Source organism: Neofelis nebulosa, chromosome 16 (assembly GCF_028018385.1).
Source record: "Neofelis nebulosa isolate mNeoNeb1 chromosome 16, mNeoNeb1.pri, whole genome shotgun sequence".
NCBI classification, from domain to species: Eukaryota; Metazoa; Chordata; class Mammalia; order Carnivora; family Felidae; genus Neofelis; species Neofelis nebulosa.
The window spans coordinates 35,915,948-35,934,061 of NC_080797.1; the positions used below are offsets into that span (position 1 = coordinate 35,915,948).

Consider the following 18,114-nt stretch of genomic DNA (forward strand, 5'->3'; position numbering starts at 1 on the left):
AGCTAGCTCGAATAAAGGCTCTTTGCCTTTGCATCGGACTCAGCTCCCTAGTGGTCTTTGGGGATCATGAATTCTGGGCATAACATTTGGGGGCTCGTCCGGGATCCCCAAGACCCCCGAGGGACCCCCGACCCGGAGAGCCTGACTGGCCACGGTTAGTGTCTGTCTGTTTGTTCTGTCTTTTCTGTGTGAGCTCATTTCTGGAATTCTGGTAGTGCCCGATGCGGTCTAAGTGGACGCACTGGAGGACCACGGGCCGGGAGTTTCAGAAGACGTTCCGATTCTCCCTTCTGGAGGGACGTGGAATCCCCTCAAAGGTCTGAGACGAGGCGGGTCGCTCCCGCTGGTCGGCATGAGGCCGTCGTCTTTGGAGGGACGTGGAATCCCCTCATCGGTTTTGGAGGGACGTGGAATCCCCTCAAATGTCTAAGCTAGCTCTCAGTTTTGCTTCCATGGAGTTGGAAGACTTTCTAGGGGCCCTCTGTTTGTCTGTTTTTGTGTTTCTCTGTTTTGCTCCGTGGACTTACTGGACGGACGTTATGGGACAGACTCAGACTACTCCTCTAAGTATTATGATTGATCACTTTAAGGATGTGAGGGGAAGAGCTAACAACCTCAGTGTGGAAGTCCGAAAGGGTCGGTTGCAGTTTTTTTGTTCTAGCGAGTGGCCAACTTTCAATGTCGGATGGCCACCAGAGGGGACCTTCGACCTCCCTACCATCTACCGAGTCAGGAGTATCATCTCTCAGCCTAAGACGGGCCATCTTGATCAGCTCCCTTACATTTTCACTTGGCAGGACCTTGTAGAAGACCCACCCTCTTGGCTTAAGCCCTTCCTAACCCTGCTCCCTCCGGAGCCAAAACCCATTCTTGCTTTGCAGGAGACAGAGAAGAGGAAAAGTCTTACCCAGCCTTCAGCACCCCTCTACCCTGTCCTACAGGGGGGTACTGAAGAAGAATTAATTTTTCCTCCCCCGTATAACCCCTCTAGGATGCCGGAAGAACACCATCCTCCCCCTCCGGGGAAGGCAGACACTGTTCCGAGAGCGGAAGGCGGAAACGCTCCAGTGGGAAGCCCGCCCTTTACCAGACAAAGGGCTCAGAGGGAGCAATCCACCTCCGCCTCCGCCGCAGACTCCACTATTCTGCCCCTGCGAGCCACCGGACCCCCAGACGCGGAGGGGAATCAGCCCCATCACTATTGGCCTTTTGCCACTAGTGACCTCTACAATTGGAAAGTTCAGAATCCTAAGTTTTCCGAGAAACCGGCAGGGCTTATTGATTTATTAGACTCTGTTCTTTTTACCCATCAGTCCACGTGGGATGATTGCCAGCAGCTTTTGCAGGTCCTGTTCACTACTGAAGAAAGAGAAAGAATCCTCAGTGGGGCCCGAAAACTAGTTCCGGGCGCAGACGGGAATCCCACCACCAACCAGGCTCAGATAGAGGCCTCCTTCCCCTTAACTCGGCCCCAGTGGGATTTCAACACGGCAGAAGGTAAGGAGAGGCTCCGGGTCTACCGCTAGACTCTAATGGGGGGTCTCCGAATGGCTGCTAGAAAGCCAACCAATTTGGCCAAGGTAGGAAATGTACAACAGGGAAAAGATGAATCTCCGGCTGCCTTTTTAGAACGGATCATGGAGGCATTCCGTACCTATACCCCCATGGATCCAGAGGCTCCGGAAAGCAAGGCAGCTGTTATCATGGCCTTTGTAAACCAATTGGCCATAGACATTAGGAGAAAATTACAAAAAATAGATAGACTAGGAGAAAAAAGTCTGCAGGACTTACTGGTGGTAGCCGAAAAGGTATATAATAACCGGGAGCCTCCTGAGGACAAGCAGGCTCGCGCTATGGTGGCTGCCAGCAGTAAGCAGATTCGAGACCTTGCCAGAATACTACTAGCTACCACTGCTGACTTCCCCGAGGAACGAGACCGCCGTCTCCGGCAGCTGGCAGACGACGCAAGAAAAGGTAAAGGAACCACCAAGGGGGGGAAGCAGAGGCTGCAGAAGGATCAGTGTGCATACTGCAAGGAGATAGGGCATTGGGCCCGAGATTGTCCAAAAAGGGCCGGTGGAAAGGGAAGCAAGACTGATCGAGTAAAAGTCCTAGAGCTAGATGAACTAAGTGATTAGGGGAGTCGGGGTTCGGACCCTCTCCCCGAACCCAGGGTAACTCTTAAAGTGGAGGGGACCCCTGTTGACTTCCTTGTCAACACCAGAGCACAACATTCGGTCCTCTGTACCCCACAAGGAAAACTAGCCAACAAGAAGTCCTGGGTACAAGGGGCAACTGGTATGAGCCAGTATTCATGGACTACCCGAAGAACAGTAGATTTGGGAATGGGCCGGGTATCCCACTCCTTTATGGTAATACCAGAATGCCCCTACCCGCTGTTAGGACAGGACTTACTGACCAAGATTGGAGCTCAGATAACTTTCAGACAAGGGGGGCCTCAGGTCACCGATGGCAAGGGCCACCCCATCCAGGTCCTGACCATGAAACTGGAGGATGAATACCTCCTCCACCAGGAGGCACTCCCGAGAGAGGATAATATAGACAGATGGCTACAAGAATTCCCCTCGGTTTGGGCAGAGACAGGAGGGATGGGACTAGCCGCTCATAGGACCCCAGTCCTGGTAGAGCTCAAGCCAGGAGAGAGTCCGGTAAGGATCAAACAATACCCCATGTCTCAGGAGGCCCGGAAGGGGATCCAGCCACACATCCGGAGACTACGAAGCCTAGGGGTACTAGTTCCTTGCCAGTCTGCCTGGAACACCCCCTTACTGCCGGTCAAAAAGCCTCACACAAATGACTACCGACCGGTACAAGACCTCCGGGAAGTAAATAAGAGGGTCGCGGACATACATCCAACTGTTCCCAACCCATATACTCTCTTGAGCTCCCTGGCGCCCTCCAGGGTCTGGTATACTGTACTAGATTTAAAGGACGCCTTCTTCAGTCTGCCGCTGGCACCCCAGAGCCAACCCTTGTTCGCCTTTGAGTGGCATGATCCGGAGGAGGGCTACAGTGGGCAACTCACCTGGACACGGCTACAGGGATTCAAAAATTCACCCACCATCTTCGACGAGGCACTACACGAGGACCTGGTATTTACAGACACCTTCTCTGGCTGGGTGGAGGCATACCCAACCAAGCATGAAACGGCTCAGACGGTGGCTAAGAAGCTACTAGAAGACATCTTACCCAGGTATGGTTTTCCTGCCATGGTAGGATCAGACAATGGACCAGCTTTTATCTCGCAGGTAACACAGGCAGTAGCCAAGGCGGTGGGGGCAAACTGGAAATTACATTGTGCTTATAGGCCCCAGAGCTCAGGACAGGTAGAAAGAATGAATAAAACCCTAAAAGAGACCCTTACCAAATTAACCATGGAGACTGGCGGGGACTGGGTGACTCTCCTACCGTACGCCCTTTACCGGGTTAGAAACACTCCTTACACTCTGGGTTTTACTCCCTACGAGATCATGTTTGGCAGGCCACCCCCTGTTATTCCCAGCCTTCGAGCTGAACTTATTGCTGAGTTTAAAGATCAAGAACTTTTTCTTTCCTTGAGCAGGCTCCAGAGGGCGCATGAGGACATTTGGCTGTGCCTCCGTGCCATCTACAAGGATGACCTGATCCCGACACCTCATCAGTACAGGCCAGGAGACTGGGTCTACGTCAAGAGGCACCACCGAGAGACTCTCGAGCCGCGCTGGAAGGGACCCTACATCGTGGTGTTGACAACCCCCACCGCTCCCAAGGTAGACGGCATTGCGACCTGGGTCCATCACACCCACGCTCAGCCAGCAGACCCCTCCTCGATCCGGAAGGACGTTGTCACACGATGGGCCATCAGTCGGGACCAACACAACCCGCTCAAGCTCAAGCTACAGCGCATTCGACCTACCTAATATTGGTAACTCTGTTAACTCTGCTTGTCATTGCTCATGCTGCCGGGAGTCCCCACGCCCCCCAAAACGTCACCTGGCAGATCATAGACACCAGCTCGGGGACAATACTTAATCAGACGTCCCAGAGCCACCCCAGGGACACTTGGTTCCCAGAACTTTGCGTAAACCTCCAAACTCTGTTCCCCTTGTCACCATAAATGCAGCCAGTCCCATGATTGGGTCCCTAAGCTACATGACAAGGGGGGAATGAAAGGGCGGGCCTATGCCGGCTGACTCCATCTTGTTCTGTGTCCTTCACCTTGACCACACCTCCTCCCCTTGAGTAACCCCCCCCCCCCCACCTGCCTAACAGGACTCGGACCCTTCCCCAGGACCCTTTCCCAGCCAATCGGCTGAGGCCATAGCCATTACCTCACCAACTGCCCCTAGGCCCCAATAAAACCTTTGTCCTTTTGAAATTCGCTCTCTTTCCCTAGTATCTCACCGCTGCGTCAGTGCAGGTAGGGGATTGAGCTCGAGCTAGCTCGAATAAAGGCTTTTGCATCGATGTTTGCACCGATGCTTTTGCATCGGACTCGGCTCCCTAGTGGTCTTTGGGGATCACGAATTCTGGGCATAACACCACCTTGGCATACTGATTATTGTAACTAAAAATTACTTAAGAAACAGCCTATGCAAGCACATTCAGACCCTCCTCTGTCCATGAGAAAGCAGGGAATAAATTTCTCATGGGAAAGGTACCCTCCCTGCACAATGAGGTAAAGAGACATCCTTATTATCACCAGAGAGGAAATTTAGAGCTGAGAAGGCTGTATAAAGAAACCTTGCTACCTTTTACTAATTTACTACCACAGCCCTAAGTCTGTTTACAATTCCTTACTATTTGAAGCTCCCAAAGTTAAGTTTTCTTTGACCTATCAATTCCTCATATATTGTCTCTTTGTCTAAAAAGTATAAAAACTGCTTGCCTTGTCATTTCTTTAGGTCTTAATTCCATTATTGGGCTTCTGTGTGCACATAATAAACTTTGGTGTTTTTTCCTGTTAATCTGTCTCATGTAACTCTAATTCTTCGGTCAGTTGAAGGACCGTCAAGGGTAGAAAAATTTTTCCTTCCCCACACCCCCTATGATTATAGACGGTATAATTAAAACTGGGCGCGCGTGTGTGTGTGTGTGTGTGTGTGTGTGTGTGTAGACTTTCAGCAATTTGAAAATCTATCTAATCAAGAATAACCATGTTTTTCCTGCATTCGCTCAAAGGAAAAGGGTACCCTTTATTTCTAAAAATAGAATGTTTAGTATCTCTGACACATACTAAACTTAAACCACAAAAAAGGTAGCTCAATCTCAATTAAGTCCTATATTTAGTCTTTTAACAAGTCAGTCACCAGACCGTCTAAGGCAAATTAGCTCACCTCTCTAGGATTCACAGTCATAATTTACAAATAAAGGATAGTTATTCCCAGGTCACTTAGACCATTGGCAAAGAAAAGAAATTTTATTAAAGTACTATACGTCTTTTCAATAAAAGAGATGAGTTTATCATAAACTTTTTATTTTATAAGTTTCTAATCTATAACTTTAAATCTTATTTATAATTATGGAAACGTAACATTCTACACAGAACAGTACCAATTTCTTTATCCTCATAAGCTTGACTTAAAGTAGTATTGCATTCTAAGTAAGACAACACTCTCTTTTTGCCATGAACTTCTGTGAGAAACTGCAAACCTCTCTGCAATGTTTTTCTTAAAACGTCAAAATAATTTCCTTTTGCTTATAATTTTTATGATTTTAGAGCCCTTCCTATCATAACATACAATAACAGTAGCTTATAATAATATATTCACAATAAGCCTTCCATCAGACTCCAAGTTCCATGAGACCAAGAATGATGTCTATTTTGTTCACTCTCTTATATCCAACATTTACCACAGTGTTTGGCACATGGGAACTGCTGGATATATGTTTATTAAATTATTTTTAAAATACTGAAAATATAAGGGTGCCGGGGTGGCTCAGTTGGTTAAGGACCCAATTCTTGGTTTCGCTCAGGTCATGACCTCATGGCTTGTGAGATCAAGCCCCACATCGGGCTCTGCACTGACAGTGTGGAGCCTGCTTGGGATTCTCTCTCTCCCTCTGTCTCTGCCCCTCCCTAGCACACATGCTCTAAATAAATAAATAAATAAATAAACTTAAAAAAAAAGTTTTAAAACAAAATTTTAAAAATACTGAAAATATAAATCAGTCCTCAATAAAAGAGTGAGAAACCTGGCAGGTATTCACTCAAAGATAAATCTGGGTGAAGTCCAGGGATACCAACAGAGATTACAAATCCTTTCTTCCAAGCAGAGCCATAGAGAACTTTGTTAAAATTTGAAGTTTATTAATTTCTATCCCAGCTGTTTTCTCTAACTGTAGGGGTGAACCTTCAGATAAATGTTTGCTACTTCCTGTAAGGTTGCTCTTTTACTTTTCTGCAGCTATTTTTTTTCTTCTTTAGACTGCTTCTTTCCCCTATTCCTTACCTTGAGTTTGTCTGATCTGCAACTTACTTGGATAATGATGATAATAATTTATCTCTGTATAGCACTTTATGATTGTCTATGGACAAAAATCTTCTGAATGGAAGAATATAGATATTATGATCCTTACTTTGAAGAGGAGAAAGACAAGGTTTTAAAAAAATGAATGATCTGGCATAACAAGGAAGGCAATGAGAAGGACTGGATCCAGTAAAGAGCTATTCTGACTCCTAATGTGATCCACAGTTGTTAACTATTGCCACAATTATCATCTTGAAAATAACCCAAATGATTAATAATGTAAAAATTTTAAGTAACTTTGAAGTATAATTATATAATGAATGCTAGGAAATATTAAAAATAACATTATCGGGCACCTAGCTGGCTCAGTCGGTTAAGCATCCAACTTCAGCTCAGGTCACGATCTCACAGTTTATGAGTTCAAGCCCCGCATTGGGCTCTGTGCTGACAGTTCAGAGCCCGGAGCCTGCTTCAGATTCTGTGTCCCTCTCTCGCTCTGCCCCTCCCTCGCTCATGCTCTGTCTCTCTCTCTCTCTCTTTAAGAATAAATAAACATCAGGGGCGCCTGGGTGGCGCAGTCGGTTAAGCGTCCGACTTCAGCCAGGTCACGATCTCGCGGTCCATGAGTTCGAGCCCCGCGTCAGGCTCTGGGCTGATGGCTCGGAGCCTGGAGCCTGTTTCCGATTCTGTGTCTCCCTCTCTCTCTGCCCCTCCCCCGTTCATGCTCTGTCTCTCTCTGTCCCAAAAATAAATAAAAACCGTTGAAAAAAAATTAAAAAAAAAAAAAAAAAAAAAGAATAAATAAACATTAAAAAAATTTTAAATAACATTATCAAATATATTTAAGAATACAAGATAATGAAAATATGTATGTTTAAGAAAAAAGGCAAGTTATAGAACCATAGGTAAAATGATTCCAGTACTAAAGTGATAAACAAATGTATTAAAAAAAATGACTAGGAGCGCCTGGGTGGCTCAGTCAGTTAAGCGTCCGACTTCAGCTCAGGTCATGATCTCACAGTCTGTGAGTTTGAGCCCCACGTCCAGCTCTGTGCTGACAGCTCAGAGCCTGGAGCCTGCTTCAGATTCTGTGTCTCCCTCTCTCTCTGCCCCTCCCCTGCTCATGCTCTGTCTCTCTTTGTCTCAAAAATAAATAAAAACATTAAAAAAAAATGACTAGAGGGATATACACAAGTATGAATACAGAATTTCTCTTGATGATAAGATTATGAGTGAGTTTTCTTTACACTTTACTATTCTGTCCAAATTTTTAAATAAATATAAAATATGTATAGTCAAAAATGAAATAATAGGTGTTTTTTAAAAGTCTGCCCATATTTCTCAATAGCATATTTCTTCATATTAATGTAAGTTTGATCTTCAAAAGTCCCAAAACTTAACTAACACAATGTTATGTGCTAGTTACATCTCAACAAAAAATTATGTAATTTTTTTAAAAGTCCCAAAGCGGGGCGCCTGGGTGGCGCAGTCGGTTAAGCGTCCGACTTCAGCCAGGTCACGATCTCGCGGTCTGTGAGTTCGAGCCCCGCGTCAGGCTCTGGGCCGATGGCTCGGAGCCTGGAGCCTGTTTCCGATTCTGTGTCTCCCTCTCTCTCTGCCCCTCCCCCGTTCATGCTCTGTCTCTCTCTGTCCCAAAAATAAATAAAAAATGTTGAAAAAAAAAAAAAAATTAAAAAAATAAAAATAAAAAAAAATAAAAGTCCCAAAGCAAAAAAAAAAAAAAAAAAAAGTTACTAAACTTAAGTTCAACTTTTTAAAACATCATCAGAACAACTGATACAGATAAAGGTAAAGAGAATGAACACTAGACTAGCACCAGAGATAAGACCTACATACTACAGGTGTAGTATCACGCAATATTTCCCAGCAAGGCCGGTGTCAGAATTATAATAGCAGAAGTTTTTGGTGACACATCATAAAGCTTGTGTTCCAGTCACAAATAGCAAGAGTAATCAGTGCTGATTTAGCAAGGAACTCAAATAAATGTTAATTAGGAGAATACAGACTCTTTACAAGCATCTAAATGTCAAACCAATCAAAGGATAATGGGTACACTAATATAAACAAGAACCAGGAAAGAAGCCTTCTGGTTGGACCAACACCCACTGGGAAGGGTATATAAGGGCCTCAAAGAAAGGAGAGACAGTCACAACTCAGAAGTTTCATCTATAGTTACAACCAAATCAATTAAAAACACAGATTCCCAGCGCCATGGCTTGCTGTGTCCCCTGCTGCTGCAGCGTCCCCACCGGCCCCGCCACCACCATCTGCTCCTCTGACAGATGCTGCCGGTGCGGAGTCTGCCTGCCCAGCACCTGCCCACACACGACTTGGTTACTGGAGCCAACCTGCTGTGACAACTGCCCCCCACCCTGCCACATTCCCCAGCCCTGTGTGCCCACCTGCTTCCTGCTCAACTCCTGCCAGCCCACCCCGTGCCTGGAGACCATCAACCTCACAACCTATACCCAGCCCAGCTGTGAGCCCTGCATCTCAAGCTGCTGCTGAGCGATGGCTGCTTTGCTCCATGCCTGATGCTGAAAGAGTCAACCCAGAAGCTTTCGTGTTCACCTGTCTCGTTACCTGCAACTAACTGACTCTGCTTTCCAAGTTGGAACAAGGATGATGTTATCACTGACAACTCTCCCTCAAAAAGAAATCAAGAGACTTTTGATGGCCATATGGTAGATATCAGTGACCCAGGGCAATGTGAACAGGTGGATGCTACAGGCTTCCCAAAGTTTTTCATCTCCTCCATACTAAAGTTTCTCTTTCTTTGGGTGCTTCGGGAATTCTGTTTCCAGTGCTGGGTGGTATCTTTCTGGAAACGGAGGAGCTTCTTCATGATCACACTAATAAATTTTACATCTCTGGCATAGCACAAATGTCTACAATTACTTTTGTTTATTCTTATTAATTCATTACTGTACTTCTTAACTCCAAAAGTCAGCATTTTAAGAAAAACTAAGAACAATCTGCAAAATTAAGCATGGTGACAGTACAAATATTTCTTGCTTTCATTGTTCTTGTTGTTTTAAAAAAACTAAATGGCCTCACATACGCAATGGTCCCCCATATCAGCACACTTGCAAATAGACTTTCCCTGACTTGTCCTCCCCAAAAATGGTTTAAGGTATATTGGGAAATACTGAACATGATATGAAGATATATCAACTCCAGGGGACCTGATCTGTTTATGTTAAAAAAAATTAGTAACCTCATAATGTCATTATTCATTCAGTAAACATTTTTAAATACCTAATGATGTGCCTTGGATTTTATTGTCCCTGCTCAAAATGAGTAGACTGCCTAGTAGGTCAAGCACATGCAAACACAATACCCATTCATTCCTTCATGCAATTAACAATTATTAATTGAAGCAAGGCACTGTATTGTAATAAAAATATTAAGTGCTCTATTAGTAGTGTTAGTAAAGTGATGTGATACCATAAAATTGAGAACAATTAAGAAATTAAGATTGCTGCCATGGTCACAAACAGGAAAAAGACATAGTCAAAGACAAACTGACTGAAGCGGGTGGTCAAAGGGATATGGAAGAGAAGAGGCTGTCAGAGAGATTAGGCAGTGGCATTATGTCACGATCTGAGCATGGGAACAGAGAAGGAAGAGAGAATTTGAAAAGGAAATACTATATTCTGCTCTAGATATGTCAAGTTCGAGTCACAGGTGGCATATCTAACTAGAGTTTAGATGGCTGGAATTTGTACAACAGTGTTCTAGAGAGGAAGAATATATATAAGGGAAGGTGCAGAAGTCTATGTAAAAGTTCTTATCAAGTACTTGCAGAGAGCTTGGTTGAATGCATACAGGATGAAATTTCATGAGGCTAACAGAGTGGCTGCTGGGGGATAAAAAGCTGAATGGAGATACCAAAATTCAGTCAATTCTAACAGACACTGAAATTCCAGTACACCTAGAGATGACAAAGCTCTCTGAGTACCTCTGGCACTCAACTGATGTTCCAGAAGGACACACCAAAAGAGTAAAAAGTACAACCTTGAGTAAAGAACACACCAAATCATACTTTCTCTCAAAAAGTCTAAAACCAAGGCTTAGAGGATTAAGAGGATCTTCCAGTGATTTAACTTCCTGTCAGAACAAAACTCAACACTCAGCACTCTACAATATATCAAGACTTCCTAAAATACATCATCCAGAATGAACAACATACAATTAAAAATTGTCAGACACGTGAAGAAACAGGAAAACATCATCCATAATAAAGAGAAAAAGCAGCCAATAAAAACAGGTCCATAGATAACACAGATGTTAGAATCCGCAAACAAACATTTTATAACAGTTATTATAAGTATTTTCATGGACATAGGGAAAGATGAACACAATGTGAAAGGAAAAAAGTGAAGAAGATGGGGCGCCTGGGTGGCTCAGTTGGTTAGTCATGTGACTTCAGTTCAGGTCATGATCTCAAAATTTGTGAGTTCGAGCCCCACATCAGGCTCTGTGCTGACAGCTCAGAGCCTGCAGCCTGTTTCAGATTCTGTGTCTTCCTCTCTCTCTGCTCATCCTGCACTTGCTCTCTCTCTCTCAAAAATAAACAAACATTAAAAAAACTTTTAAGTGAACACGATGAAGAAACTCAACAGAAAAGCAAATTTTTAATTTTTATTTAATAATAACAAACTAAATTTTAATTTTAATTATTTAAATTACAGAGATGCAAATGAAAATTCTAGAACTACAGAGTACCGTCTGAAATAAAGAATTCAATGGATGGGCTTAATATCAGATTGGAAACTGCCAACTAGAAGTGAGGTCAGTGCATTAAGATAACTTAAAATAATGTTAAAATAGATCAAAATTATCAACACTAAAACAGAGAAAAAAAGGGATTGAAAAAAAAAATGAACAGAACCTGAGCAGCCTCCTGTTGGACAGTACCAAGTGACCCAACAATTATGAAATAGAAGTTCCACAGTGATAGGAAACTGAGGTAGAAAACTGGGATAGACAAAGGCTGAAAACTGTCTGAATTTAGTGATATATTTTATTAACCTACAAATCCCAAGCAGGTAACACAACCTACATACATACACACACACACACACACACACCACCTACATATATCATAATCAAACTGATGTAATAAAAAAGATTAATAGGGCAGCACCTGGGTGGCTCAGTCAGATAAGCCTCCAACTCTTGATCTCAGCTCAGGTCATGATCTCCTGGTTTGTGGGATGGAGCCCTGCCGTCAGGCTCTGTGCTCACAGCCCAGGCTCACAGGCTGTGAGCACAGAGCCTGCTTGGGATTCTTTCTCTCTCTCTCTCTCGCTCTCTCTCTCGACAAATAAATTAACTTAAAAAAAAATCAAATAGAATACCTTAAAAGAAATGAGAGTAAATACACATTCAACAGAGGACAGCAAAGAGAAAAAGACTGTCAGACTTCTATTCAGATAAAATGGATGTCAGAGGACAATCAAATCTTATTTTCAACATCCTGGAAATTATAAAAAAAAAAAAAAAAAGTAACCCAGAGTTCTATAGTTTGCAAAAACCACCTTCAAAATTGAAGGAAAATGAAAACACTTTTGGATAAACAACGTTGATTAAAAAGTGTCATACGAGGGGCGCCTGGGTGGCGCAGTCGGTTAAGCGTCCGACTTCAGCCAGGTCACGATCTCGCGGTCCGTGAGTTCGAGCCCCGCGTCAGGCTCTGGGCTGATGGCTCGGAGCCTGGAGCCTGTTTCCGATTCTGCGTCTCCCTCTCTCTCTGCCCCTCCCCCGGTCATGCTCTGTCTCTCTCTGTCCCAAAAATAAATAAAAAACGTTGAAAAAAAAAAATTAAAAAAAAAAAAAAAGTGTCATACGAAAGTTCACTTTCAAGCTTTGGTTCAGGACGGTGGCTGAGGGGCGCCTGGGTGGCTCAGTCAGTTAAGCGACAGAGTCTGGATTTCCGCTCAGGTCGTGACCTCACAGTCCTGATATGGAGCCCCACGTCAGGCTCTGTGCTGGGCATGGAGCCTGCCCGGGGTTCTCCCTCTCTCTCCCCCCTGCCCCTCCCTTGCTCCTGCATGGTCTTGCTCGCTCTCTCTCAATAAAAACAAACAAACAAAACAAAACACAACAAAGAAACAAACAAACAAACAAAACCCAGATGGTGACTGGGCAGCTCCCGAACTCCCCTCCACCCACAGAAAACCGGCCTACAGCGACATTCGGAATAACTTCTTACAAAAACCTGAAGGTGAGACACAAGGCCACTGAGGCAGGTAGGAGAGGCGGGGACACAACCTTGCCATCAACGCCAGCCTGGGAGCCACCGGCAACCAGGCCAGGCGGGCACTCAAAACCCGGAGCCTCTGCCTCAGTAGTGGCGCGCTCCACCCCCACCTCACGTATCCCAGTGTTCCGACACGCGCTTGAACGACGAAGCCTGCAAAACACCGAATCTCGAAAACCAATGGCGCTGGCACAGTGCTCAAACTTCAAGCGAAGGGGGGCTCACCTGCTTACAGTGAAGCGTGGGCGGCGGAGGGGCAGGCACGAAGACCTGCCACACACACCCAACACCCTTGCGGGGCAGCACCGAGCGGAAGCTGCTGGCGCCATCTTGGCGCTCTCCTCCGCGCATGCTCCAGAGCAGGAGCATCTCCCCAAAGGAAGCCTTTACACTGACCTGGTGCCTGGGTTTTTGCAGCCGCTGCCCTCTAGAGAACGCCTTTTGATCGCTTGGTTCTGGAGGCCAGGGGAATTTGTGTTCCTGGTCCCGTGGGAGTGTAATAATCCGTGTCACCCAGGAAGGAGCTCAGACCTCTGTCTGGCACCCCGATTTTTGTGACTGCTACCAGAGGACACCTGGTGTAGCCAGTGCGGCTAACGCTCATGTGTCCCACGGGCTGTAAACAAAGCAGAAAGAGTTCATACCCAGGAGCTTGGTCTTTCTGTGAAGAGGCCTAATAGCTGATCATCATGGCTGTGCCTGAGGCTTCTAATGAAACGCACACCTGTGATCCTGTCTAGACGCCTCAGAGGGTGGGCACTGTCTTCACCCTCACCCTCTGCTGCACTTCAGAGCACCAATGTCTCCTGAAAGGGAACACGTCTGGCGCCCTGGTTTTTGCCTGGTGCCTTCCTGTTTCTGTAGCTGCTGTCCAAGGGACATCCTTTGATTGCCCGGCTGTGGGGGAGGTGTTGGGTTCCTGCATCCCACATGACTGTGGCGGCTGGGGAGATGTTGCTCAGCAGGTTGCCACCCCAAGGGCACTATGTAGACAATGCACACCCCCAAGTCTTTCTGTGAAGAGGAGGCTGCTTGCTTATCCTGGAGCGTCAGCCTGAGGGCAAGGCTCCAGGCTGGTCACACATTTAGTGCTGAGCAGCTCTCAAGGAATATAGCCTATGAACACCATATTGGTGTTTCCCTCTGTCTTGCTTCGGCTTAGTGGTATGACCCAGAAAAGGGTTTATACACTCATCTGTAGCCCCTATTTTTGTGACCGCTACCCAGAGGAAACCTCCAGATCACCTGGCTTTGGTGGGCAGAGGGGCTTATGCTTACAGTCCCACAGGACTGTATTTATTTGCATACTTTAAAGAGCTAATGCCTAAGAGTCTGGTTCCAGTCAGCCTGAATCTAGATGCTAAGGCCCTCCCCTTTGGGGCACTGACAGGTCTTGGCACATCCTCAACTGCTGGGAGCTATTAAAAATATAATAGGCTACTTGGACAAGCACAGAGGTTGGAGACACAATCGAGAGCCCGGGCAGGGCTGAACAACAGGGCCCAGCTCCTACATGAGGCCACTCCTTCAAGACTGGGAGAGGTGGTTCTTTCGTCTACTGTATAGAAACCAACACAGAGAGTTGAGCAAGATGAAGAAACAGAGGAATATCTTCCAAATGAAAGAATAAGATAAAACAAAGTGGATTAAAGACTGGAACATAAGATATGAAACCACAAAACTCCTAGAAGAAAACATAGGCAGTAAGCTCCTGGATATAGGTCTTGACTATGATTTCTTTTAAATCTGATCCCCACAGCAAAAGGAACAAAAGCAAACAAGTGGGACCACATCAAACCAAAAAGCTTCTGCACAGCAAAGGAAATCAGCAACAAAATGAAAGGGCAATCTACTGAATGGGAGACAATATTTACAAATCATATATCTGATAAGGGCAAATGTCCAAAATGTATAAAGAATTCATACAGCTCAATGGCAAAGACACAATCCAATTTAAAAAAACAGGCAGAATATCTGAATAGATATTTTTCCAAAGAAGACATACAAAAGGACAATAGGTACATGAAAAGATGTTTACATCATTAATCATCTGGGAGATGCAAATCAATACCACAATGAGATACCATCTCACATCAATCAAAATGGCGGGTATCAAAAAGATAAGAAATAACAAGTGGTGGTAAGATGTGGAGAAAAGGGAACCCTCATGCACTTTTGATGAGAATGTAAAATGGTGTAAATTGGAAAACACTATGGAAGTTCCCCCCAAAAAATTAAAAATAGAACTATCAGCAATTCCACTTCTGTGTATTTGTCTGAAGAAAATGAAAACATCAACTCAAAAAGATATATGCACTCCCATGTTAATTGCAGCATTATTTACAATAGCCAAGAAATAGAAACAACCTATATATATGGCATATTATTCAGCCATAAGAAAAGAATGAAATCTTCCCATTGTAGTAACATGGATGAACTTCGAAGGCATTATGCTAAGTAAAAAAAAAAAAATCAGATGGAGAAAGACAAATACCATATGATCTGTCATATGTGGAATCAAAAACAAATAAATAAAACCAAGTTCATAGTTATGGAGAACAGATTCGTTCCCAAAGGTAGGGAGGTGGGAAGTAGAAAAAAATGGGTGAACTGTTTTGTTTTGGTTCTTTAGTTTAAATAAATTGAACTTTAAAAATAAATAAATCGGGGTGCCTGGTGTCTCAGTCAGTTAAGCGTCTGACTCTTGATTTCGGCTAAGGTTGTGATCTCACAGTTGTGAGATCAAGCCCTGTGTTGGATTCCACACTGAGCATGGAGCCTGCTTGGGATTCTCTCTCTCTCTCTCTCTCTCTCTCTCTCTCTCTCTCTCTCTCTCTCTTTCTCTCTCTCTCTCTCCCCCCTCCCCTTCCCCTGCTTGTGTTCTCTCTCTAAAATAAAACAATTAAATTAAATTAAATAATAAACCACTTTATAATATAAACAAAAATACTAAGTAAATACATTTTGAAGCTCTACTTCTATTCCATGACACAATGGTTCTCCTAAATATTTACCCAAAAGAAATGAAATATATATCCACAAAAATATATATACAAGAATATCTATGGGAGTTTTATTCATGACAGCCCCAAGTAAGAAATACTCCAAATGTTTGTCCAAAGGAGAAAGGACACATTGCAGCATATTCATACAATGAAATACTCCTCAGCAACTTTAAAAAAATAAAATACTGTACTTCTGGTACACGTGACAACAGGGATGAAATAAAAACTATGATGTTGAGCCAAAGAAACCAGATACAAAAAGGATGCACCCTGTGATTTTACTTATGAAACCCACAAATAGTGAATACCAATCTCTGGTAAAAGGAATCAGAGCATTGTTTCCCTTTGAGAGGTGGGCACTGAGTGAAAAATGACACACGGAAACATTCTGGTATCCTGGCAATGTCAGATATCTTGACTGGGGTGAGGGTTACATAGGTACATGTGTTTGCCAAAACTGCATTTCAATAAATATAAATTTCATCTCAACTGAAAAAATTTGGAGGAACAAAAAGAATAGGTACTTAACAATTATGGAGTTATTGGGGACCAAGATGGATCAGCTGGAGACCTTACACTGCCATTAAATTTTACTACTTTTATAAAGTGAAAGATATGCAGGTTGTTTATGCCTTGACAATTCCATGTAGAAGTGACATGTTACAGGAGTGCCTGGGTGGCTCAGTCCGTTGGGTGTCCGACTTCAGCTCAGGTCATGATCTCACAGTCGGTGAGTTCGAGCCCCGCGTTAGGCTCTGTGCTGACAGCTCAGAGCCTGGAGCCTGCTTCGGATTCTGTGTCTCCCTCTCTTTCTGCCCCTCCCCTGCTCATGCTCTCTCTTTGTCTCAAAAATAGATAAAAACATTAAAAAAAAAAAAAAAAAGAAGTGACGGGTTACTATTTTTCCCTACAGCAAGGACTAAGACTCAAAGGAGTTACAGGTCTAGATGAAGACAATACAGCTAGTTTAGTAACAACACTGGAACTGGAATAAAATGTAACCATTATGACCACCAGGACATTGCTCTTTGTCCTCTGCTAACCTTCCTTGCCCTTTAGCTTTCAATTGTTTTGTAAGCAATTATGTGTCAAAACAGAAACCTCTACTGAGCCAAAGGCTTATATTTTTAGCAAACATTTACTGAAGGCCTATTATATTATGTCCCAAGTGCTGAGGATAAGAAGAAGACAAATAAGATATACCTATCTTAAAAGAGACATTTTCTGGGGTGCCTGGATGGCTCAGTCAGTTGAGCATCTGACTTCGGCTCAGGTCATGATCTCACGGTGTTCTGTGAGTTCGAGCCCCAGGTTGGGCTTTGTGCTGACAGCTTCGGATTCTCTGTCTCCCTCTCTCTCTGTTCCTCCCCCACTAGTGCTCGCTCGCGCGCTCTCTCTCTCTCTCTCTCTCTCTCTCTCTCTCTCTCTCTCCCTCTCTCTGTCTCTCCAAAATAAAATAAACATTAAAAAATATATATTCAAAAAAGAGACATTTTCCAAAAAGGGATAAAAGACCAAGAAACATAAAAATACTGAAACCTTTAAAAGGGATGTAACACATGTGACAGTGGAGGTATGTGCAAATGCTGTGGGAAAAGCCCCATCTCAACATGAGGCAGTTGAGTGGCACTTTATCTGTCTTAACATGTGGGTTCGTGGGGGGCGGGGTACAGAAGAACAGTAGACCAAGGAAACACCACCTACAAAGCTTGAAGGAAGGTTGCAGTTTGGGGTTTGTGAGACAAATTATCAGGAAATTAGCCTAGAAGGGTAAATTGGCACCAGAGTGAAAGGGGTCGTATTTGTCAAGGCAGGAAGTTTGGATTTCAGAGGTGGAGACTGACAAAAAAATAGATCTGTATTTTACATCAGCAAGTGTGGCAGCAGTAAGTGGATGTTCTGAGGTAAGGTCATATTACAAGAAGAAACAATGATGCCATTGTATCATGACCTTTAATGGCATCTGTTTATTTTTCTCTATTCCCAATGTTCCCTTCTTTTGAGGATGATATGCCATAAAAATGAATTCTGGGCAATTTCAATATTCTAAGATGGGAACTAAGGCTATTGATTGTCATACAACAGAATCTAATTAATCAAGCCCCAAATAAATAGTCCTGCATGTTTGTGCTCTCTCTCTCTCTCTCTGTCTCTCTCTCTCTCTCTGTCTCTCTCTTTCTCTGTCTCTCTCTCTCTCTCTCTCTCTCTCTATATATATATATCCCATAACCAGAAATCAACATTTTACAAATAGAAACTAGGTCAATATAAACTTATTTTTACTTGCAGTTACTTTATTTTTTCAAGTTTATTTGAGAGAGAGAGAGAGAGAGAGAGAGAGAGAGAGAGAGAG

General features: G+C 44.0%; 2 protein-coding genes across 2 annotated transcripts; both read left to right on the plus strand.

Moving 5' to 3' along the window:
- On the plus strand, positions 1-4,370 carry LOC131498456 (uncharacterized). Its single transcript, XM_058705763.1, is given in 1 exon segment — positions 1-4,370. A coding segment is annotated over 1 exon segment (3,498 nt). The 5' UTR covers positions 1-422; the 3' UTR covers positions 3,921-4,370.
- A 4,260-nt stretch (positions 4,371-8,630) lies between these two features.
- Positions 8,631-9,376, plus strand: LOC131498504 (keratin-associated protein 3-3). The gene has a single exon (XM_058705815.1). The coding sequence runs from the start codon at positions 8,703-8,705 to the stop codon at positions 8,997-8,999; it is 297 nt and encodes a 98-aa protein (XP_058561798.1). The 5' UTR covers positions 8,631-8,702; the 3' UTR covers positions 9,000-9,376.
- The last annotated feature ends 8,738 nt before the right edge of the window (positions 9,377-18,114 follow it).

What these genes read in the sequence shown, in the direction of transcription:
- LOC131498504 (XM_058705815.1), top strand. Translation starts at nt 8,703, where the DNA reads ATGGCTTGCTGTGTCCCCTGCTGCTGCAGCGTCCCCACCGGCCCCGCC.